The sequence below is a fragment of the Homalodisca vitripennis genome, chromosome 1 (assembly GCF_021130785.1).
Source record: "Homalodisca vitripennis isolate AUS2020 chromosome 1, UT_GWSS_2.1, whole genome shotgun sequence".
NCBI lineage: Eukaryota > Metazoa > Arthropoda > Insecta > Hemiptera > Cicadellidae > Homalodisca > Homalodisca vitripennis.
This window is the reverse complement of record NC_060207.1, coordinates 28,277,944-28,302,205: the sequence shown is the minus strand read 5'-3', so window position 1 is coordinate 28,302,205 and position 24,262 is coordinate 28,277,944. Positions and strand designations below refer to the sequence as shown.

At 31.9% G+C, this 24,262-nt stretch overlaps 1 protein-coding gene across 2 annotated transcripts in view; it reads left to right on the top strand.

Moving 5' to 3' along the window:
• The window catches only part of LOC124358749 (nuclear pore complex protein Nup153-like), a 45,426-nt gene extending 27,692 nt beyond the window's left edge, over positions 1 to 17,734 (top strand). Inside the window, exons 8-10 of one of the 2 annotated variants that reach the window (XM_046811055.1) lie at positions 1,759 to 4,621; positions 7,994 to 8,140; positions 8,572 to 17,734. In XM_046811055.1, coding sequence (XP_046667011.1) covers positions 1,759 to 4,621; positions 7,994 to 8,086 — 2,956 coding nt within the window. In that variant the 3' untranslated portion in view covers positions 8,087 to 8,140; positions 8,572 to 17,734. Of the gene's footprint in view, positions 1 to 1,758; positions 4,622 to 7,990; positions 8,141 to 8,571 lie in introns of both variants that reach the window. The other variant, XM_046811049.1, reaches the window with a different exon arrangement.
• The last annotated feature ends 6,528 nt before the right edge of the window (positions 17,735 to 24,262 follow it).

The window sequence follows — 24,262 nt, the reverse complement described above, 5'->3', positions numbered from 1 at the left end:
CTAGTTTTCGAATGTCACTTGAACTATCGCGGAAATTACGGCAACGATCGCGGTCATGAAACAAGGCATGGTAGGCACTAATCAGCATATTACTATTTTATTCTGAGTTTGTTTCTTTAACAAATAAGGAGTCTAATCCTAGATAGTTTTGTACAAATATTTTGTACATGTACATCCCATTTCAGTGTGTTGTCTTAAGTATATTCCAAGGAGTCTAATAGACTGTTCTTAAAATGGTTTACTTATTAAAAAATAATTCTGTTTTTTTTATTAATATGTAAATTGTCTGTTTTGAACCAATCCACTGCATTATATAGTGCTACATTTTTCTGAAGCTGCAGTTTTTCAGTACCTTTTCCTGATTGCACTATGGTAGTATCATCTGTGTATAATATTGATCTACATGGTATACTACTAGGGAAGTCATTTATTACTATTAAAAATAGAAAAGTGCCCAAGACAGGTTCTTGAGGAACGCCTGATTTAATTAATTGAAAGTTGGAAATGTAATTTTTCTGATAAATCATTGTGTTTTCTGTTACACTAGTAAGAAGTCATGAAACTGAGTTCTTTGTCACTCAAGTCACAATATTGAAGTTGTTTCAGTAAAATGCTGTGTAAAATACAATCAAAAGCTTTTGTCAAGTAAATCAATGTAGCACAAGCCATCATTTTGTGTTAACCAAATTGTTCAACAAAAAAAATTAATTTATTATCTACAAAAACATTATACAGTTGATCTTTTTTACAAGCTTCAAAAATCTTGCTTATTATAGGGACTAGCTATATAGGCCTGTAACTAGATGGATCAAACTTTGTTCCTTTCTTGAAGATATATTACCTTCTTTGTTACTTTTAGTGCATTTGGAAAAACTCCTACAAATAGTGCCCTATTGATCATAAATACTAAAGGTTTAATTATTAAGTAAATGATTCCTTTGATTGCTCTATTAGACAACCTTTTTTTACATGCTGTTCTGTTATAGTTTCCCAAACAAACAAATTTCTCTGCATGATATTTACATTTATACATACACATTTATTTCTGTTGCTTCATTAACAAAATAGTTATTAAAACCATTCAAACCAATTGAACACTTAGTATTTATACTATTTTTTACACAGTTCTCGCTAATAACCTTCCATGCTACTTTGCATTTATTTTTAGAATTATCAGTAAATTTTTCTAAATGACGATTTATTTTATTGATGGAAGTTTGAATGGAGAAATTAATAGAATTAACCCTGCCATCATGAATGTAGAAGGATTAAATTGGGATTCTGTTTGGTTCTAACAAGATGAAGTGCCCCCATCATTATGCAGTAGATGTACGTAATGTTTGGAATGTTTTGAACCGTTCGTTTCGAAAATGAAGGATAGGTCAGAGAGGTCCAGTTGAATGGCTTGCTAGGTCATCTTACCTGTCACCTTTGGACTACTTTTTTTGGGGATAATTTATAAAGCAAGTTTATGAGACCAAGCCCTCTAACTACATGACTTAACACAAAGAGTACTACATGAAGCAGCAGGCACTTTCTTCTGACTCCTTGTGAACCGTCCCGAGTATGGTGGAAAAAAATTCATATTTTCTTTAAAAAGTAAATTTTCATGTTTGGTACTTAGGTGTGTAAAGTTTTGTTGCTTTATCTGCAATAGCTCAAAAAATAAAATGCCGTTCCCAGACTTTTTGTAGACCCTGTATACATATATTCTATATGCGTATATATAATTATAGTAAGATAATTTTTTTTTTTCAGGAAAGAGGATGATGATGATAGGAAACGACAGACTGGCAAGGTCAAAACAAAGGAGAAGGTTGCAGATGAAGCTCTTGAAAAAGTACAGTTACCATCTGTTGTTTTATCTGTGGACAATCTTCCCAAAATAGACATTGCAATTCCTCCTCCACCACGTGCTCAAAGCTTAGCTACGATTCAGCCATCACCAGTGGGAACTGGCTGCAAGTTCGAGTTCGTTTCTCCTCAAACTGAGCAACATAATGTTATTGATCATGATTATAAATATCCAGTGACCTCTTTTAAGTTTAGTGCTCCAATCAGTGAAACAATCTGCAAATCCAGTGACAGTAACAAAAAAGTTGTAAGTTCCGGTAGTGTATCCTCTTTGTCTAGGACATCTAGTGACAATCTTACAAGTAACTTAAAAAGACAAAGAAGCAAAGATGATGGTGGTGATGAAACGTCAGTGAGTGTTACAGGTGTAAGCACAACCAACTTGTCTCACAGTTTAGCAGATTCCTCCTCATGGAAACCTTCTCCATCGAATTTTGTTACATCACAACCAGACGTTAAACCTAACTCCTCTTGTGAGAGTGATACTAGCAAGAGATCTGTAAATTCTAGTGACAATCAATGGGAATGTTCTGGATGTAAAAACAAAAATCTGTTTAGTATTGAAGTGTGTACTGCATGCAAAACAAAGAAAAACTCAAAACCGATTGATACAATTAAAAATAATGTCAAACCTTCAACCACATCAGGGTTTGGTGACTTGTTTAAGAAACCTGTTGGCACATGGGAATGTTCAACTTGCATGATTCAAAATAAAAATGATGCAGTAAAGTGTGTCGCTTGTGAATCTGCAAAACCTGTTGACGAAGAAAAATGTAAATCTGTTCCTATTTCAGCTTCAAAAGCCAACTCAAGTGTAGTTGCTTCACCCGTATTTGGTGCCAAAGTCACTGCTGAGACAAAAGCTTCCACAACAGTAGTATCGGGCTTTGGTGAAAAATTTAAGAAGCCGGCTGGCTCCTGGGATTGTGAAGCCTGTATGGTCACTAACAAAAATGAAGATTTGAGTTGTGTTGCTTGTAGCACACCAAAAGCTGATAAAAAAACAGGTAACACACCTAAAACAGAAATAAAGGCGGAGACAAAACCATCAGGCTTTGGTGACATGTTTAAGAAACCTCTGGGATCGTGGACTTGCAATGAATGCTTTGTGTCTAATGGAGCAGACGAAGTTAGTTGTGTGGCTTGTCAGACTGTTAAACCAGGTGCCACCTTACCAAAGTCAGAAATCTCCACTCCTAAGTTTTCATTTGGAATACCCACTTCAGCAGCAGTTGGTAATAAAGAAGTAAGTTCTACATTTAAATTTGGGATTGTTAATGATGAGCAGGCAAAATCAACACCAAGCACATCTTTCATTATGCCAAAATCCAGTTCTGGCAATGATCTTGAATCCAAAGCTCCAGTTTCATCTCAGGTCTTTTCATTTGGTGTACCAAAAACTGCCGAAACGGATGAGAATAAAAGTGGAGTTACAACTAGTACTCCTAAACCAGTTTTCCAGTTTGGGTCTGCAAAACAAAATGAACCAGAACCAAAATTACCATTTGGAAGTGTAACAACAACCAAACCAAATACGTCTGACGGTGCATTTGGAAATGCTGGGAAAACAACAGATAAAGAAGTAATTAAAGAAACAGCACCAGTGAAATCAAGCATTGAACTGGGTATTACACCGAGTACAGTAGTATCTTCAATACCTAGTTCTAATGTAGTTGATAGTGAAAAGGCAGCAACACCTGCATTAGGTGAAAAATCTCTTACCATTGCTGATAAAATATCTACCACAAAACCGATGTTTACATTTAACACAAACAAAGTTACTGGTAGCCTAAATGCGACTGATAAACCTAATGAAGGAAGTTTAAATCCAACTTTTATGTTTGGGAAGAAGGAGAATTCGGACAATGTTGCAACAACCGTAATAACGAATCCAATTGCTGTAAGTGCACCTGTCAATGTGTTCAAGTTTGGAGAAACCAAAACTATCGCTTCAAGTGTTGGGTCGGACTCTTCATCCTCTGTAAACACTCAGCCCAGTTTTACAGCTCCTAAAGCAAATAACATATTCACTTTTGGCTCAAGTATAGAAAAAAAAGAAGCAAATTTTGGAACTTCTGCCACCAAAGAAACTCCATCGACTAATACAGTGACTTTGCCATCTAATGAGAATAAACCGGTATTCGGTTCTTTTGGCACGACATCCACCCCATCACCAGCGTTTGGGAGTAACAATGTCTTTGGAAGCAGTAGCTTTGGCAGTAAAGATCAGCCTAACCCTTTTGTTCCTCAAACAACGTCCAATGTTTTTGGAACTACCCAAACTACAAATGCTTCAGCTACAAGTACCTTTTCAGGGTTTGGCCAGACAAATGCTAATGCTTTCCAAAATGCCTCTCAAGACAACAAGTCTTCAGCTGTTTTTACATTTGGATCAGCATCAACATCTTCCAAGGAATCAGCACCATCAGGTGGTGGTTTTGTTTTCAATCCTGTCATGGAGAAAAGAGCCGAGCCAGCATTTGGTTTCTCAGGAAATCAATCAAATCCCTCAGCACCAGTGTTTGGATTTAACAGTACCTCATCAGCTTCATCGACATCCTTCAACTTTGAACCAAAACCTTTTGGTTCGGGAATAACTCCGTTTAGTGGAACAAGTGAGGCTCCTGCTCCAGTTTTTGGAACACCTGCTCTACAACAGGTGACTCCGGCGTTTGGAGAACAAACAAATCCAAACCCTGTGTTTGCTTTTGGATCACAACCCTCACAGACACCTGCCACTTCAGTGTTCGAGTTTGGATCTGCCCAGGTAACTAAAGTGTTTTGTATTTACTAATCGTAAATTACTAATGTGTATTGAATACTTCTTCCACAATTTCTGTCATATTTTTCATGTAATTATTCCTAACTTTTCCACTAGATATTCTTCTCTCTGTTGTAATTTAATTTATATTCTTATACAAAAATATACATATTTGTATGAATATAAAAAAACAAATTTGGACAACTCCAACTATACACAAATACAAAAATGTCTGTTCTAATTAATAATGAACATCTACTAGAAGTCAGTTCTTTTTTGAACTGGTCCCATGACTTCTCTTCATCTAGTACAGACATAAGGGCTCATGTTGGGGATTGCATTTTGTATATTTATTGTGATCTTTTATTTTAATTTAGGATTTTGGTATAACAGTTAACTACAAAAATTAATTTACATTATTTACTGTGAATTAAAACACCTTAACCCCTTGAGTGCTGCAGCGTCGCTAATTTTGATGGTACGAAAAGTGCATAAAGTGCTGGCGTTGCTAATTTTGATATTTCAATAATATTTTATATAGTACAAGGTTATTTTAGCCAAATAATCAGATAGCTTTATTCAATAGGTTCCAAACTATCGATAAATACAAGTTTTATGTTGTTTCACTACTCTTAGATCTGTGAAACAATGTTGTTTGGGTACTTATCAGGAGGCCATTATTTTTGGAAGATTTTTCCTTATTGGGGGGAAAATATATAACAGTGTTAAAAAGAACAGACTTTCTTTAACCTGTTTTGAAATTTCTAAGTTATTATGACAATCAGTGAAAAAGAAAACTAGTGAATCAGTGAAAAAAGTGACAGGTGATTCATGCGTTTAGGCTTAGCTTACTTGTAGGATCAGTCATCTATTTGGCGATAGGAAATATGACTCATTGAGTAATTTTTCTATTTATTATGGAAGAAGGAAAGTATTAGAAACGTATAATGAAATTTATTTTGGTCCCTGATAAGGAAAACTCATCCAAAAATAGTGGGCTGCAATAATACTGAAGTACCTGTGTGATGATTTTGTCTTCCAGTCACGCGACGTAACGGATGAGTACCATTTTGCCTAACGGCTATTCTTGTTTATGTGCCGATAACCAAGCATTTGAGTAAATGCAAACTAAAATAGTAACTTATACAGTGTTTTCAACCGTATTTCTTTATAAAAGTAATGTAGTGATTTGAGTTGTGTCCAATCGAAAATAGTGATACAGTAGAACCCCTCATATCCGGCATCGGTTTTACCGCACCTCGGTTTATCCGGCCACTTCCCGGAAGCCAATATCGAAATTTATTTACCACGGCTTGCAGACGCGCAGTTGCACGCACTAGTCTCACACGACTCTTGCGTTATTTTTGTGTATCTATTTGTTTACATTTTCCTGTTTTGTCCTCAGTTGAGCTAATAGGTTTAACCTGTAAACAGTTCGTTGATTATTTCCTGTGCGGTTAGTACAGTACAGTACAATTGTTTTGTTTCGTCAAGTGCTGTGTACTGTAGGTTGGTTTATCCGGCCGAATCGTTATCCGGCCAGGGGCTCGGTCCCGTGGTGGCCGGATATGAGGGGTTCTACTGTATGAGTTTTTATTGAAAATATAATAGGGTTATTTTAGTTTTTACATAGTTGCTGACACTCGTACAAAAGAAATTTAAGCAAGTATTTGTCTCTACATTTACTAATCATATTTATTTGTGTTATCTTGATGTTTTATTTTATATATTGTGAAAACTAAACAATTACTATGTAATGTCTAAACTCTTGACAAATGAAGTACAATTTATGTAATGTCGGTTCCAGGCAGCATTTTGTTTATACATAAAATAATGCCATGCTTGTTTTTATTGCAGAATCATATATTATACATGGAGTTTATTTAGAAATATATAGATATATTTAGATGTAAACTTTAATAGAAATCCTGATAGAATAAGGAAACAACCTTAAAAATACTGTATACACTCAAATTAGGCTCAAACCTAATTTTTTATTAAAAAAAAAAACTGTAAAAACTGAAATGTTTATAGTTTTATAAGACAAATTTTGTTTGTAATGATATGTCTCATATTCTAAATTTAATTACAATAGTATAAAAATAACAACAACAAAGTTATGAAAACAGCCCTGTACTTTATGCATATGACGGGAAAATGCCAGCAGCAACTAAGGGTTAAAACTTTGAAATCAGTCAGTAATGAAAATTAAAAGAATAATACAGGGCGGCACAAAAAAGAACACATTATTTCAGTAGTGGAGTATCATCAATGGAGGGGAGCCATCAGTGACCGCTGAGTAGTAGTATTGGCGTATTTGACAGTGTAACATTGCATGTTTGCTGTTTAACATTATCTAGTAGTGTAATATCATCAGTGGAGGCAGCCTATAGTGACCGTTGTGTAGTAGCAGTGGCTAAGTGGATTGTGCAATATTGCATGTTTGCTGTTTACATTATCTAGTAGTGTAATATCATCAGTGGAGGCAGCCTATAGTGACCGCTGTGTAGTAGCAATGGCTAAGTGGATCGTGCAATATTGCATGTTTGCTGTTTACATTATCTAGTAGTGTAATATCATCAGTGGAGGCAGCCTATAGTGATCGCTGTGTAGTAGCAATGGCTAAGTGGATCGTGCAATATTGCATGTTTGCTGTTTACATTATCTAGTAGTGTAATATCATCAATGGAGGCAGCCTATAGTGACCGCTGTGTAGTAGCAATGGCTAAGTGGATTTTGCAACATCACTTTCGTCCATGCACTATGCTGGTGCTTGAGAGCGTGCCGGGACTCGTGGTGATGAAAGAGTTAGGAAGTTTTGTCTTAATCATCGTCCCTTTTCCACTGCAAAGAATGTGTATAGTGAGTATTCAGCCCCAACCTTTATATAAATGTGCTGTGTCATTCATTGTGAGATATTTTCAACCACAATAAAAGCCTGAGATTAACATCAAAATGATTAAACTTTTTCATGAAAAAGTCATGTATGAATAACACATAAACATAATCGTTACTGCTTACAAAAATGTAACATTATTTAGTCCTTTCACATATTTTGTTTGTTGGACTTCTGGATTTCCATTTATTCCCTTCAGTCATTCAGGTCTGTACTGTACTGATTTTAGAGTTCAAGTCCATTATTAACAAACCATGTATAGCCTATTTTCCCTTATGTTTAAAATTTATTGTTATAAAATAAATGTTATAAATAAAATTAATGTATAAAATTTAAAACATTAAAAATAAAATTGTATCTCCTTAAATGTACAACTGAGTTTACACATTCAGGCTGGATTTACTTTGGAAGATGTAGTTGAGATAATATAGATTACTTTAATTAATGAAAACATAATGATCTATTGCTTGGTGTTACAGCAGCAGGCCACACCGATAGCTCCTGCACCCTCTACTACATTTGTGTTTGGGGCAACACCAACAGTCGCTACAACCGACCCCAACCCCATCCTTTGACCCCAACATCAAGCCGACATTCAATTTCTCTCAGGGAACCACGCCAGTGTTTTCGTAAGTTTTGAAATATATGTTAAAACATTGATTGGCTGTAAAACTCTGTTATTATTTAGTCATTTAGCTTTTTATAATCACAACTTTAAATATTGAAATACATTTTTATTTATTATAGTAACCCTAAAAAAAGTAATTACTCAATACATATAAAATATAAATAATTACATTCAGTTAGCCAAAATATTAATTGAAATTAAATGAAAGTGTCTTTATTGAACACAAAGAAAAACATATTATGCAATTGGTCCTCTCTTATTATCTCCTATTAAGTCCTCTCTTACACCTAACCGTAATTTTAATTGCAAGACAAATAAAGCTTAACTTATTCCAGTTGCTTAGAAAATTGTGCATTATGCGATTACTATTGATTAAGACATGTTGTTTATTAGTATAAAAGCTTTGTTTAAATTTTATCTTTATTTTTTTAGTGCAATTCCAACTGTGAACTCAACTGGAACTAGCCAGCCACCAAATCGAAAGATTCGTAAAGCTGTCAGACGGACGAACATGTCATCAGTTCGACAATCTTAATTTTTAGTTATTTAATTAATAAATATTTGTGGTAGCAACGGTACGTCAGTAATTAGTTTCCTACTTTACAGTCAATTGTGCATATTAATTACAATTAGTATAACTAAAAGATTATTACGGTTGTGTTGTTGACTTTTTTTAACTGGACTTACTTTTAATGCCTTTAAAGACTTTTAGAACACGTAAATTTGTTATTACAACTTAAGTTCTACTGTAAATGGAAAGTATATGATCAGAATTTATTCAGTAATGTATATTTTGAGCGGAAAGTAATCTCTTTTATGTAACCAAACATATACATCGTCTTTGGTTTTGTTGGGTTTATTTTCTAGTTTTAAGGAAGTTATTTAGCCTTAAGCAAAAAGTTGGATGTCTTTTATATCCTTTTTTTGAATTTTAAAAAACCTAGTCAAACTTTCAAAAAAAATAGTGTCTTATCTATGATTTTTACAGTTTAAAGCAAATGCCAAAGATTTGGTTTGCGACATTGTCTAATATTTATTTATGTACATTTTACATGGAGATTCGACTATAATTATGTCGTTCGGAAAAGGGTGTAGAAATATACATGCAACTTTTTTCTTATGTATTCCATCTCTAGATGGATTGTATATAGTATAGTAAAAATTTATCCACATTTCAGTTTGGCTCTTGTTTGTTACTGTCCCTGTAGCGTTGTACTTCAATTAGTTGTTAAATCATAAGTAGCCACTTGAAAGTTTTAAATTTGTGCTTTTTCTAAATAGACTGTTTTGTCTTCAAAAATAGCAAATATTAAGTAGTTGTATATTAAATGTTGAAATTTATAAATACCGGTACATCATTTATACAATCTTTGCTGGCCAAATATTAGTATTTAATATGTTAAAATCCATTGGACTCTTTTGGACAATCTTTTGAGGTATAATTAGTCTACTGGCACAAACACAAAATGTTACATTAATTATATAGAATTAAGGCATATAATATGTTGTGTAAAATTAGTTTAAGCTCAATATTTTATATGCATTGCATACTAATAGTTACTTATACTAAAACAAAACAATTATATTTTTCAGTATTTGCTGTACTGCAGTTTGTTGCCATATTCAAACACAAATATTTGTTATATTACATGAATATAAAAAAATATAAATTCTATAAGTATTAAGCAAAATTATTTAGCCTTTCTTATTGGATAAAATAAATACCTACAAACTTATTGATTGGACAATTTTCCACAAGCCAAAAATGAGATTTAAAAATATTGTGGGCATGCTTGCTAACTTTACATTTGGCAGACTTTCAAAACTAATATGCCCATTTAAATGACTTATTTATGTTAATTTTTGTGTAAATAAATAATTGAAGAAGTGTCAATGCTATTATGTAAATGTATAATTTTAAATTACATGGCTTTTTACATTCAAGATTCTATGAACATTAAAATATTTTGTAGCACAGTGAGTGAAAATTTGTTATTAAAACGTACAGATTAAAGTTAGTTCATAGTAAATTATAACCCCCTCCTCCTCTTCCCCCCCCCCCAAATGAATGAAGTTAGCTTCAAATAGAACAAATTTATAACATGAGGGTTTTATTATGATCACCCTGTCTAGTTTGTAATGTGCAAGAATACGATTTAAAGTCTTATTATTATGTTGGTTTCTTGTATTGTTGTTTCTTTGTGAACATATCAATTATAATAAATTTAATTAATTTATATCAGATAAATAAATTGTGATAATCTGGATTTAATCCAAGTATTACTAAAACTTGACTAACATTGTACAGATCTAGGATTGTGTTGTAAATACATGTTATATTGTTAATTTCAAATAAAAACTAAAATAATAGACTATTTCTTTGAATTGTGGCAGTCCCCAATTAATTTCAAATAAAAACTAAATAATAGACTATTTCTTTGAATTGTGGCAGTCCCCAATTAATGTAGTTGAAATCAATTGATACCTTCAAATCTGTTTGAATTTATTGACTCTTTTGAAGTGTCATGGACGTTGATTTTACATGGTCACAGGTTTCAAATGGCACTGTATAACCTAAAATAAAAACTTCTTAATGATAACATAACAAAAGGGTATAACCAGCTTTAGTGCGTTTGTTATATAACAACAACGCCAATATAGCAAGTGGTGTTGCAAGTGTTAGTATAAACACTTCTAGTTCCCAAAACAACTTATTTAGATGAAAATACAATTACAATCCATTAACACTAAAACAGTTCAATGCCCTAATGTTACTTCTAATATAAACAAGATCAATTGTAATTTGTTACATTTGGATTATTTATAAAATACTATGATCTTTTTGTCACCACTATTTATAATTTGAATTAATAATAACTTACCCAAGTTTATGATAGAATCATTGAAGGAAAACCCAAGAATAGAAAGTTAGTGAAATTATAAAGTTCAATTCAAATATTGTTTCAACATTTTATTTCTATTCTATTACCTTAGCTGGCTGATAAGAGTTTGTACAATTTATACTTTAAGATTATGCAAACCATTTCGACTATAGACTAAAACAGAAAATTTTTGGCTACTATTGTCAAAACAGATAATCTAGATTTTTGCAATTAGAAGTTAGTTCAAATCCTGACCTTGAAATTAATATATTTGCATGATTAAAAAGGCTTATTTTGTTTGTGTTATTATTCCATATTCTTACTTCAGATAATGGTTCACTCATATATAACGATTGTTCTGTAATTATGTGCTCTTACATATTTTAAGTAAATTACTGAATTTACTTAAAATTGAATCCCATGCTAGGAAGGCAGAGAGAAATTTGTCTGAGTCATTGACTGAAACTTAGCATAGTGAAAAGCTTGTTTTTGAATCAAGATAGCAAAACTTAGTCGTCCCTATTGGTTTTTGGCAGATTGATCTCCCAATACCTCCAGAATCAGTGCAGTCATCATACCTGTAATATAATTTTGCCAGGTATGAACCAAAAACACTAAACAAATTTGAGGCAAAACTTGTCTCAATGGTTTTGTAGTTGTCTTCAATTAAGTTAATTTTTTTAAATTGTAACTTCTTTTTTCAAATTGAATTGAAACAAAGTGTTTCTGCCATTGATACAGTCTCTGGTGGTTTGAAATCATGAATTATTAGTGGGTTCTGCCTTACTTTGATTGTTCGGCCCATACAGTACTGAAGCGTTCAAACTGGAGATGAGTTGTTGTGATATTTTAAATTTAATTTAAAGCAAAGCAAGCCCTGGTTTTTCCTCCAATCGTTTTTGTAGGTTGGTGGTTGAATAGTGTTTTGTCATGATCTTATCAAGACTATCAGGATCTTTGTTATCTAACAAAACACTGGAGACCCTCTTGTAAAATACTGCCAGTTCTTCTCGCATGCCTGGCTGGTTCAGATTTTCGATAAGGTAATTACGTGTCAAAACTATTCTGTTTCCATATTTGGAAAGTATTTTTCAAAATTTGTAGCACCATGTTGCAATTTGTGTTATTTGCTTATCTGTTAGTTAAAGCTAGGTATGGTGTAAACAGCTGAGGTAAAAACCTAAAAGACAAACAGACTTAATTACAGTAGAGCGTCAATAATCCAAATCAATTGGGACACAACTCCGTCCAGATTTTTTTTAATGAACAAAAAAAAGAGGTAATGACGAATAGCTAATAAGTTATGTGCAAATGAGCATAAATATGTTTACGAAAGCGGAACAGATAAACGAAACTTTTCATTACTGTAGTAAAAGCTTTAAATGTTTTACTCACAGAAAAATACAGTAGTCTTATTTTGTGTAATGCACATCTAAGCTATACAGAAATAAAACACTTTGTAAAGTAAAAACGTGATAAATAAATATTTTAAATTACGAAATATTTTAAGTTGAAGAATCTTTGTTGATTTCTGAACCACTGTATTGATTCTTTTTTTCAGCCATTATCTTTATTTGGTTAAGGAGAACGAGGTGAGTTTGTGTACTTTCAGTCGGTCTTACAAACCACGCAATCAAAGTTTCTGCTGCCATAAAATCATTAGAATGTGTCGGCTCATTTGTTATATTAAATCTATAAGGAAAATAAAAACTTATATAATTATTTATTGTTCAACTTTAGTATAGGCCATTTTGATCCATAGTCTGTGAATACCTCATTTGGAAATGAAACAAAACTAAGTAAGATAAAGCTAAAATTTAAATAGTTGATAAATATTAGTTTAATTCTCTATTTGCAAAAAGCACAAATGGTTTATTATATTATTAACGGTTTTGTCATGTAATACTTATTTTATACCCAAGAGAATTATATTTTTTCTTTATTAGGTTAAGTATTGAAAAATATGTAAATAATGCACTAATAACTGGACTGTTTGTGGTGCTATTAAAATTGATAATATTAATTAAAATTATCCTGGCCTGATGAACATTGTTACTGTTGTATTTCCAAACTGAAATGTGTGTGTACGTGTGTGTGTGTTTGACATACTTGTTTATTTTTACAAAACCATTTTTAACTCCACCAGGTTTTATTTAAGATGATGTTTGATTAGTTGTGTACAATCTTCGTACACACTATTTACATTTGTACATTATATTTACTAAAAATTATAGTTTTAACTTTGCATAACTCCTTGTTATTTTCATTTAATTTTAGACACCATGCCAACTTTATTGGCTTCAATGTTATTTTTTGTTATTTAATTTGTAATGATGACCACCATTAATAATTATGATTTCTACTAATATTCAAAGTAAATGATTTTTGTTAGTAAATTAAACAGTAATAATACATTTGAAAGAAATATTGTAATATAATTTATTATAAATTTAGCAGGTAAGTTTTAGCTATTAATATATTACTATTGTTAGTGAAATGAGAGAAACTCACAAAAATTCTTTTACAGTGTCGCTCTCATTATTAGTCTTTCAGAAATTTGCATCAGAAACTGCCAAGGGTATTGGTATTGTGGTTGTTATTGTTTCCTTATTTTATTATTGTTATTTAACTAGCTTAAAGTTCTTTTGTCAATGAACTAGTACAATTCTTTTGCTAAACTTTTCTAATTTAAAATTTTAATTCAGAGTTTATTTCTGTTGTCATATTAAATTCAGGACACTAATTTAGTACAAATATTTTTTCTAATTTATTAAATTATATAGTTTTTTTTTTAATTTTGTAAACTTGAACTGAGTTTTAAATCATATTATAAAGTTCCATTATTTAAAATTAAACTAAATCGCCTTATTACTAAATTTAAATGTTTATTTTCCATAAAGTCATTTATTTATTTTAACTGCTTCGGTAAATGAGAGAATGTGTTTTCATTAATTCCAACAATGTGTTGTTTTGAATTAACATTTGTTAGCTCTTAAAATGAGTCACAACATTGTTCTTTAAACTTAAATTAACTGATTCATTTTTAATTATCAGGCTAATGTGGCTGGTGAGATGACTATTGCTAATGCAATTCAAATATTAAAATATTTCAGCCTCTGTGGATAGCCACTTCAGTCAACTAATGTTGGGACCAAAACTCATTCGTTTTGCTAAGTTCTGTGGCTATTTTAGCAAAGTGAATTTCCTCCTTTTAACTTAGTGATTAATAAGGTATATTCATAAAAAACCTAATGTGAACTTATTGTTTTATAAAATTGTCTTTTTCTTTATTAGGATGAGGATGATTATACATAGTTTTGGCTGAGATATAGTTTTCCAAACCAAAAGGAGAGCATTTTTAACTAAATTCCAAACAATTAAAATATAACAGGCTATCTGGTTCAAAAGAAGTTCATTATGAAATGCTTGTGTCCACCAGAACATCTGAAAATGGATATTTCAACCAAAATTAAAATCCTATACAAGAAATTGTTCAATGATTATTGTTACCTTCGCAGGTGTTATTAATGACCAAGAGCAGTACTAGGAAGTAGTACAGTATTGCATTAACTGTATTGCGTAAAACAAATTAACTAACCAACAATTAATTTTTGGATAACAACTTAAAGACAAATGGTTTACTAAATATGAAATTTAATTTCAACTGTACAATGTTTTAAAAAAGAGAATGTTCATATAAATTTCTGCCAGAAGTAGAAATGACATCTTTGGGACACCAATATATGAACTTGAATACGTGAATAAACTTGGATCACTTTGCTATGCACATCGACAAGGCAAAATGGCTACAATGTCACATTCTATGCAGTAAATTAGTTTTATAACTCAAATTATGAACACCTATAAAAACGTAAAATAGACTAACCTCAAATCATCTACACAAAAAATAGCTGGAAGAAACCATATCCTTTCAAATATGGAGACATGCATGAAAAAGTATCTGAAACAGTTCTATAAAAAATGTTACGGTCACTAGTTAGAGTGCTTTTGGCACTATATGTATGTATTTGTTTCTATGAATTTTTGAGCCTTAAATCTAAAAGGAGAGTATTAATTGTTATTTATAAATTTAAACATGGGAATGTCAAATGTATCCATCAATATATGCAAAAATCTGAAAATTGGTTTTTTAAGGCTGATTCCCCGAGCCAAGATTGAAAGTTTGGAGCTTGGTGAAATGGATGAGATGATCCAACTAGAATATCTTGTGGAAGTTACAATCAAAAACTGGGGCTTACTTGAAATAGATTTTTTACAGAGCATTAACTGTATCAAAGGAAAAATATAATAAATTACAGCACAATAGCTAAATCTCAAGTGTGTTGTACTATTATCTTTATTAATTTTTTTTTTTTTTCAAAAAGAATTAAAACTTAATTTGACCTAACAAGAACCATCTGGATGCTGCGCTTCCTTTGTAGCTTGAATTTTACTTAACTACTAACCTTCATTATTTCAACTATACATAGCTTTAAAATATTGTGGTGTACAGAATACACTAAATTTGCGTGTTAGAGGCATCTTGGTTTACACAGATAATTGTACGTGACATTTCAAGAGATTCCTAGTGTTTGTTTTGTGGTTTTAGACAAAAAGTCTTTGAAGACTAAATAAAGTGAAATCCAGTTAGAAAACATATTTTTTTATCAAAATATTGTCTGTTTAAATTAGTGATTTAAATTATTTTGTTGTGAAATAGTTACATATTCTATTTATAGAAATACGTTTCTGTCATAGTATTAGCCACACACAACTGCCTTGTCTGTTAATAGATGTATTTTTACTATCCTGTTCATAAATTGCTGGGCTCTGTGATTTTCTTGAATAAAGGTTGACGTGATTTTGCTGAAATTAGTGATTTGTTGACCAAATGTGGACAAAATAAAGAAATTGTTTTTAAACTAGTGTTCTAACAATCTAAATAAGTGTATCTAAAATATTGCAATAAAAATATAAATGTATACATAAATAATATAAATTGAATATTCATAAACTAAAAAGTAATATATGACTTAATAATACATTTCATATATAATTAATAGCTCATTATGTGAAACGCGTTTGTTATTTCAAATTGGTACAAATTCGTTTTGAGCAAACTCTGATTATATTTTTTATTTAAATACATAATATAAAATTCAGGTAAATTCTTTTTTGCTGTGACCGAAATACTCCAATACTAATTACCATACAATATTTATCACAAGAAATGAACTACTGAATTTGAATCCAACATCCTATATATAAATTGTATTATTTTATCCATTAGTAGGGAAATAAAAAAAAGTAATTAATCAATTAATGTATCTTCAACGTTAAATCTTCTCAACAATGGTTTTACAAACAAACTTTGACGTATAAATTGATTGGTTACGTTCTGTAAATTTTAATTTGCTGTTCATAACTGAGACGTATATGTTGCACAGTGTTGGTTGGCGAGTGTACATATTTACGAGAGGCCTATTCAACCTTTACAACATCATTTAAAAATTAACTGAAGCAGTTATTTCACTCTTATTATAATCTCTTTTATGTTTACCTTGCTTTCAGTTTGAACTTAAAATATTTTGTAAAAAGAATACAATTTTAATTTTTAGTTTAGTTTGCATTATTGTTATTAGGAATTTCAAGGTACTTAGACCAATCCAAATACCTCCTCCATAATTTTATTTTTGTTACTATTACCATTGTGTGTTATTTTACATTTCGGATACTTTATGTGTACTTTCCAAACGTAACTGTATCTGTATTTACCAAGTACCTTATAAAGTGAACATTCTCTATTAGAAGATAATCACTCATTATTTTTTAAAAAGCTATTGGATCACTCCAAGGTTATACAGTATTTCATGTTGAAATTATATAGAGAACAAACTGGAGTATTTGAAATGGCCTTAAAAGAATTGTAAATGAGAATGTTCACAACTATTGCTAAGATCTAGCCATACTATATTTACACTAGAGAATTAATACTTTGTATAGTGTCAACATGCGATGCTTCCGAGCCCGTAGTGGCTTCACGTCAGACGTACTGGTGAACCATTACTAGTTCCTAGCATAATCTATTGGCCAATATTAGTACAATCGTGGTACAACAAAGCAAACGCACTTGCTGGAGCAGAAAAAATGTTACACTACCCTAAATCATGTCGACCCTATATATGAAGAATATATTCTCTAGGCTGTTACATTTAATTTAGCTACTATGGGATATTGTAGAATAGGTCATAAAGAGCACACTTATGATCTGGCCCATAGAATTCCGTGTGCGTGATTTTAGGATTTATATTAATTATTACTGAACGATGCATTTTTATAACTTTGTAAATCAATTCGTCTTTTTTATGAAACAAAGAAAAAACGTAAAGGTCAAATCGTGGACCTCGAAGCAACTGTGATATTCCCGTGGGCCAGGTTACACTAGGCAGACTCACTCCTTAGGTTCCTGGTCATTGCAATAAGCGTTGTGCGCAAGTGTGTGTGAAAGGAGTTAGACTGCTTATTCGTGTGTAAATATTCATGTTTGTAGATAAACTTACTTACGTTCTATGTATATATATCATAGTTCTGTGTGTTTCTTAATTTTGTTCCTCAAGTGACAGGTTTCAAAAATACAGCAACAACTGGTTTTTTGCAATTGTAAGATACAACAAAATATGTATAAAAGGAAATCAGTTATATTGAGTTTGAAATTTGGTGTTTTTATTTCCTCAATTCTAATTAAGTTAGTCCTCAATTATACAGTATATGAAAATACATTCTAAACACCAATTAATTATGTTTTACATTTGTAATTTTATCAAACAAAGTTACAAAAATACTTAAAAGTATTAAAGTTGGTTACTTCTGGTTCATAATATTATGTCTTCTCTGTTAGCCTATTGAGATGTATACGGCAATGGTTACTTGATACCAGCTCTAGACCTATTGCTGAGATAAGTGCTGGTTACAAGGCTTAGTTCCGGTTCTAGATATTGTTAGAATGCCCTTCCTAAGTATGTTGATACAATAATTAATTAATCAAATTATTTTATTTTAATGGTGACACCTCATTTTACTTTTGTTAGTTTCAGTTTAATTTGTTTCATTAGTTAATTTTTATTGTCTGACAATTTGATTATATTGTCTATAATGACGTAATGTGAAAACCTACGTAATTTAATTGTTGATCCGGTGTATAGTATAGATTGATTGGGACCAGAATTACTAGGAATACAGTACATGAAAAACAATAAATTACAGTTGTGAATATTGTCTAGCACCATATCACATTCTGCTTAGTACAGCGACTGTTACAGTATTTTGATTCCTGGAGCCCATGTCCGTCTGAAGGGACCCAAAAAAAAATAAGTGACAAAGAAATTTTGAAGGCATTTCTGATGTGTATACCTAGTGCTTGTATAAGCAGCTGGACATTGCTTCCTATCATTTATATTTAATGACTTGAAAATTCGGATTATCTCTTCTTAATTAAGTTTTAATTGTCATATTTGACATTTGTCTATGATGTCCATAGACCAGTAGATAGTTTGAGAGGGCAGGTGGAGCTTTGCATGTGAGATAATTTCTAATAGGCAAAAATGTGAGAAATTTTGATCGCCTGTAAGATGTTTTCACCTCAAATTAAGCGTTTTAATTTATTGTAGTTGTTTTGTTTCAATTATTTCTTCTACATCTTAACATTGAATATCAGGAAAAAAAACAGGCCTAAACCAATAATTTTGTGAGAGCAACCATGTTGTTTCTTGCATCTCCTTAGTAAATAAATTATAGAAATCGACTGATTTGTTACAATTAAAAAGTTCAGTTCCTAAAAATTTTGACACTTACAAATTTGTACAAAAAGTTCATAATTAAAAATTGTTAAATACAACGATATGGTTTGGATTACACCAAAGGTAATAAATAAAACCAAAACTTTAGCTAACATCTCAAGCGGTTTCGGTTCTGTAGGCAAAAATAGAACTTTGAAAGGATTGGAAAACGGGTGGGATAACATACTCTTGCACTCCGTACTATCCATTTATCAGGAAACTATTCATCAAGTGTATTATGAATGGCAATAGCATAATGAGGAGGGGCGCCATCTTGCTACAGCCACGTTCTTTGTGATTTTCCTTTTCTAGCTTTGCAACAGCTTATTCGAAACAGAAAGGCACTGAATCAGGATCAGTTAATGTTTGTGTGGAAAAGTGACTATTGTAGTTCTACTGTTGATTGCAGTCCTTATTTATTTTTCTTATTATTATATATACATATATATATATATATATATATGTATACCGAGTGTCCCAAAAGTCCCACCCCCCTTCTAACTTTTGAACGGAATTAAACAAACCAATATCCTTTGGGGGTAGTTATATAATGACAAATGATGATTTTTGCGCTACATGAGAACTTAGACCCTCAACCCAAAATGGGGGGTCAAGTCAAAATTTTTAAATGCAAACCCCCATCAAATGACACTTCATTTTAAAGGTCTTTATAAAAGAAAAACAATGCCACAGACGGTAGGTCCTTATCTCAATCCAGTACGAAACAATGGCTTGTCAAAGTTTTATTGAAAAGATGTGCTTAAAAAACACTATTTTTCTTAACTCATCTGTTCAGACTTATTCTTAATACTAAGTAGTGCTAAATTAAACTTAAAATAATAAAACTTACCGTTGAAATCTTACCTCAAGCTTTTTTAAGCTCGAAGTAACGGCCACGATCAGGCCGACCAAGTACTTTTACAGAAGAAGATGAAATTGGAATGTTGGCACAGTTCACTGTAAATCCTCATTTGTCACTTTGTATGGCCGCGTCTGAAGTTAATATTTCAAAAAGTACCATTCAAAGAGTGTTGAAAAAGCATAAATTTTACCCTTACAAAGTTGAACTTCATCAGGAGTTGAATGAAGATGATTTTGACCGAAGGAGTTTTGTGAGCAAATACTGCACAAAATTGAACAAAATGCTGAGTTTATTTCTAAAATATGTTTTAGTGATGAAGCCTCTTTTAATTTACATGGAGCAGTTAACCGCCACAATAGTCGATACTGGTCAAACCAAAACCCACATTGGATGATTGAAAATCGCACCCAACATCCTCAGAAGTTAAGTGTCTGGACAGGAATTTTAGAGAATTCTGTTGTAGGACCATTTTTTATTGATGGGAATTTGAATGGCCCACAATACTTAGAAATGTTGCAACGTGACATTGTTCCTGCCATATACAACATAACACAAGGCATTTACGATCATTTTTTCTAACAGGACGGCGCCCCTCCTCATTGTGATATAAACGTTAGAACAATTTTGGACCAGGTGTTTCCTGAGAGATGGATAGGTCGACGGGGTGCTGTAGAGTGGCCAGCTCGCTCACCCGATCTTACTCCCCTAGACTTTCTTTTGGGGATTTTTGAAAATAAAAGTGTACAAGACCAAACCTCAGAACCTTGATGAGTTAAGGATGCGGATTGAAAACGCTTACCGACTTATCACAACAGAAATGTTGGAAAACGTAAGGCATTCATTTGAATCAAGACTTTATTTTTGCCAAGAAGGAAATGGGGGCCATTTTGAGCATTTACTTTGAGCTTAAAAAAGCTTGAGGTAAGAAATCAGAAGTTTTATTGGCCATTAAGTATTCTAAAGATTACAATAGGCTTCGTCAAAAAAACATTATTTTTCAGCTTAATTCCAGTGATATAGTATAAATATATACTAATTTCCAGTCATATATATATTATAATAAATACTTAAATCTACTCAAATAAATAAAACATAAAAAACACACAGAGACATGGAGTTAAAATCTAAAATTTAAAATAAATATAATAAATTATGGAGTACCCTTATATATATATATATATATTTGTTATTTACAACATATCACATTTCATATACTCCTCAACACTGTAAAATTCCTTAAGCTTAAGCCACTCTGACATGTTTGATTTACATTGTTTGAAAGGTAAAGCTCTAACAAAAAGAGGAAGCTTATTAAATAGTTTTAACTGCTGGTATTTATGGCTTTTATAATATTTATCTAGCCTTATATTAGGAGTTCTCAGATTATCTTTTGATCTGGTATCATACTCATGGAGTGTACATTATGTTTCAAATCTATCTTCATTTTCTTTTACATATATTAGTTATAGAAAATATAAGTACATGCCAAGGTCATAATTTTAAGCCTAGAAAAATGTTGTCTGCAAGACTCTTGATATGATAATCCAGCTAATATTCTAATTGCTTTTTTCTGCCAGACAAAAACGTTTTTTGCTGTACTGGAATTACCCCACAGTCGAATGCCGTAACACAAGAGGCCATGAAATAAGCCGTTGTACGTCATTATAAGTGTTTCTAAGTTTACACAGTACTTCAATTTTCTTAGCAGGAAAATTACCCTAGATAATTTTTTACAGAGATTATTAATATGTACATTCCAGCACAGTTTACTATCTAGATAGAAGCCAAGTAGTTTTACAGGTTTGAATAAACTATCATTAATCCAATGGTTTTTAAGCACGAATGTTATATTTTCAGTTTTGTTTTCATTTATTAAAAGGCTATTTGCAGAATACCAAACTTTAGCTTGTTCTAGGGATGTATTTAATTGTAACATTACATTGGCAATATTCCCATCTGCACTAATCAGTGTGGTGTCATCTGCGTATAGTACAGATAGACAAGGTATATTTACACTAAAGTCATTTACATAGATTAAAAAAAGAAATGGCCCCAATACAGATCCTTGAGGGACACCAGCGATGACATTTAAATACTCAGACTGAGAATTATTGACTTTAACAACCTGCTTTCTATTGGTTAGATAACTTTCTAACAGACTTAACTCCACATTCTTAATGCCATAATATTCTAGTTTTCTACATAATATACTATGGGACACATTGTCAAAAGCTTTGCTCAAGTCAAATCAGACTAGAACCTATAAATAACTTGTCTTCAAAACCTTTTAAAATTACATCAATCATAGTTTCCACAGCCATTGCAGTGGAGAGTTTAGGCCTAAACCCATATTGATGGTCATATAGCAATGAATTATTTACAAAATAATTATGCAATTGAGACAACAAACAAGATTCAATTATTTTACTGAAAATAGGTACAATTGCAATGGGTCGGTAATTCTCTGGTAAATTTCTATTACCTTTTTTAAAAACTGGGGTGACTAGCTGATTTTAGACAATCTGGAAACTGACTTTTAAACATAGTTAAATTTATCAAGTAAGTAAGAGGCACTATTATCACATTAATTATATGCTTTATTACAAAGTTTGAGAGCCCATAAATATCCTCACTGCGTGTATTGTTTAACCTATTAACAATAAATTTGACCAAACTACCATCAATCGTGTTCCACTTAAAATTCAAATTCTCTTTATCAGGGAGAGGAAAATTATTCAAAAAATCATTGTGAGTTAAACCATTTACAGAATTTATGGTGTTGTTAGTTAATGGTACATTAACAAAATAACTGTTTAACTCTCCTGGCAAGAGTGGTATATTTTTTGAGATATTTGATTTCTTAACTCCAGATTCATTTCTTACAATATTCCATGCCATTTTACATTTATTTGGAGCATTTAATATTAAATAATTATTTACAGACATTTTTTCTTCAGAAATAGTCTTATTGTAAATTTTCCTATATCTCTTATATCTATCCTTATCAATGGTATTACAACTTTTCTTTCACTTATCATATAAAATTAACAAGTAAGCTCTCATATTTTGTAGTTGAGGTGTGAACCATCTTTTATAGTGTTGTATTGAATTGCCCTTGCCTTTTACATTGACTATTGGACAGTTGTTATTTAAAATATTAGACACAATATTTACAAAGAATTCAAATGCTAAATTTACATTACTTACAAGATACAAAGGAGTCCAGTCTGTGTCATTTTTTAAACTTTCAGTTAGGCTAAACAATCGTTCCCTTGTAAGAAGTCGTGTTGTTGATTGTATGTCATTACATTGTTTTGGCCTAACTTTATTTAAGTCAAACTCAACCAAGACCCCAGCATGGTCTGATACTATATCCTGGTTAATGAGAGAACAACAATATAGCTCCTGTTTGACATTTGTATAGACATTATCAAGACATGAATAGTTTCTGGTTGGCTGCTCATTCACATAATATAGGTTATTAGACCTAAGAACATTAAAAAAAATACAGTACATAGGGCCTATTTGGTTTTAAAATATCAACATTTACATCCCCGCATAAAGCAAAATGTGTGTGTGGTCTATCCATTAAATCCAAAATTAAACGTTCTAAATTGTTTATAAAATTATTAAAATCTGAGTCTGGAGTTCTATATACATTTAATAAAATAAAATTAAAGTCTAACAGTAAAATAGCAGATGCTTCACATAAATAATTAATACTATACTTAGATACATTTATACTTTCATATTTCAAGCTACAATTTACCATTATTGACGAGCCTCCCCGACTAAGAGGTGGTTTCCTACTGAAACTAGATGCCACAATAAAACCTTCTGGGACATACAGAGTAATTTCATCCTCATATAACCAGTGCTCATTAATACACAGCACATCAATATTGTTAATATTCAAAATGACTTCTAGTTGCCCTATTTTGTTTCTTATTGACTGTATGTTTATAGTCAAGACATTTAGCTTACTTCTACACTTAAATTCTAAAGAGGATGTTGCACCGAAGGCAGAAGCCCGTTTCCCGATGGTGTAGCAGAGTCAGTTGCCGGTGTGGTGGTATGCAAAAATGTTGGTGACAAAATCACAGCCGCGACTGGCACCCCCTCAGCACTTACAAGAGGGGTTGATGGTGATGCTGCAGCCCTCTCATCCACAGGTGTAGAAGGGCGAGTGAGTGGTGATGTGGTCTCTGCCGTAGCCGGCACCCCCTCAGTTCTCACTAAATCGCCTTGTGGCTGCGATGGTGATGTAGTTCCATCATGCATGTGATTTACAGCAGTACAGATTTGCTCCGCAAGCCATCTCTTTCCTCTATTATTAAGGTGTAGTCCATGACGATTGTGCAGATGTCTTTCCGCTTTGCTTACCTCAACCAACATCACATTTTTATAAGAGGTACACAGTTCCTTAATTGATAAGTTAATACTTTGCAACTCATTCACACACGACCATTGAGGAAGATCAAATCTATTTGGCAAATCCACCAGAATTATGTTGTTGTTCCTAACCTTTTGAATTGTCTCTGTTA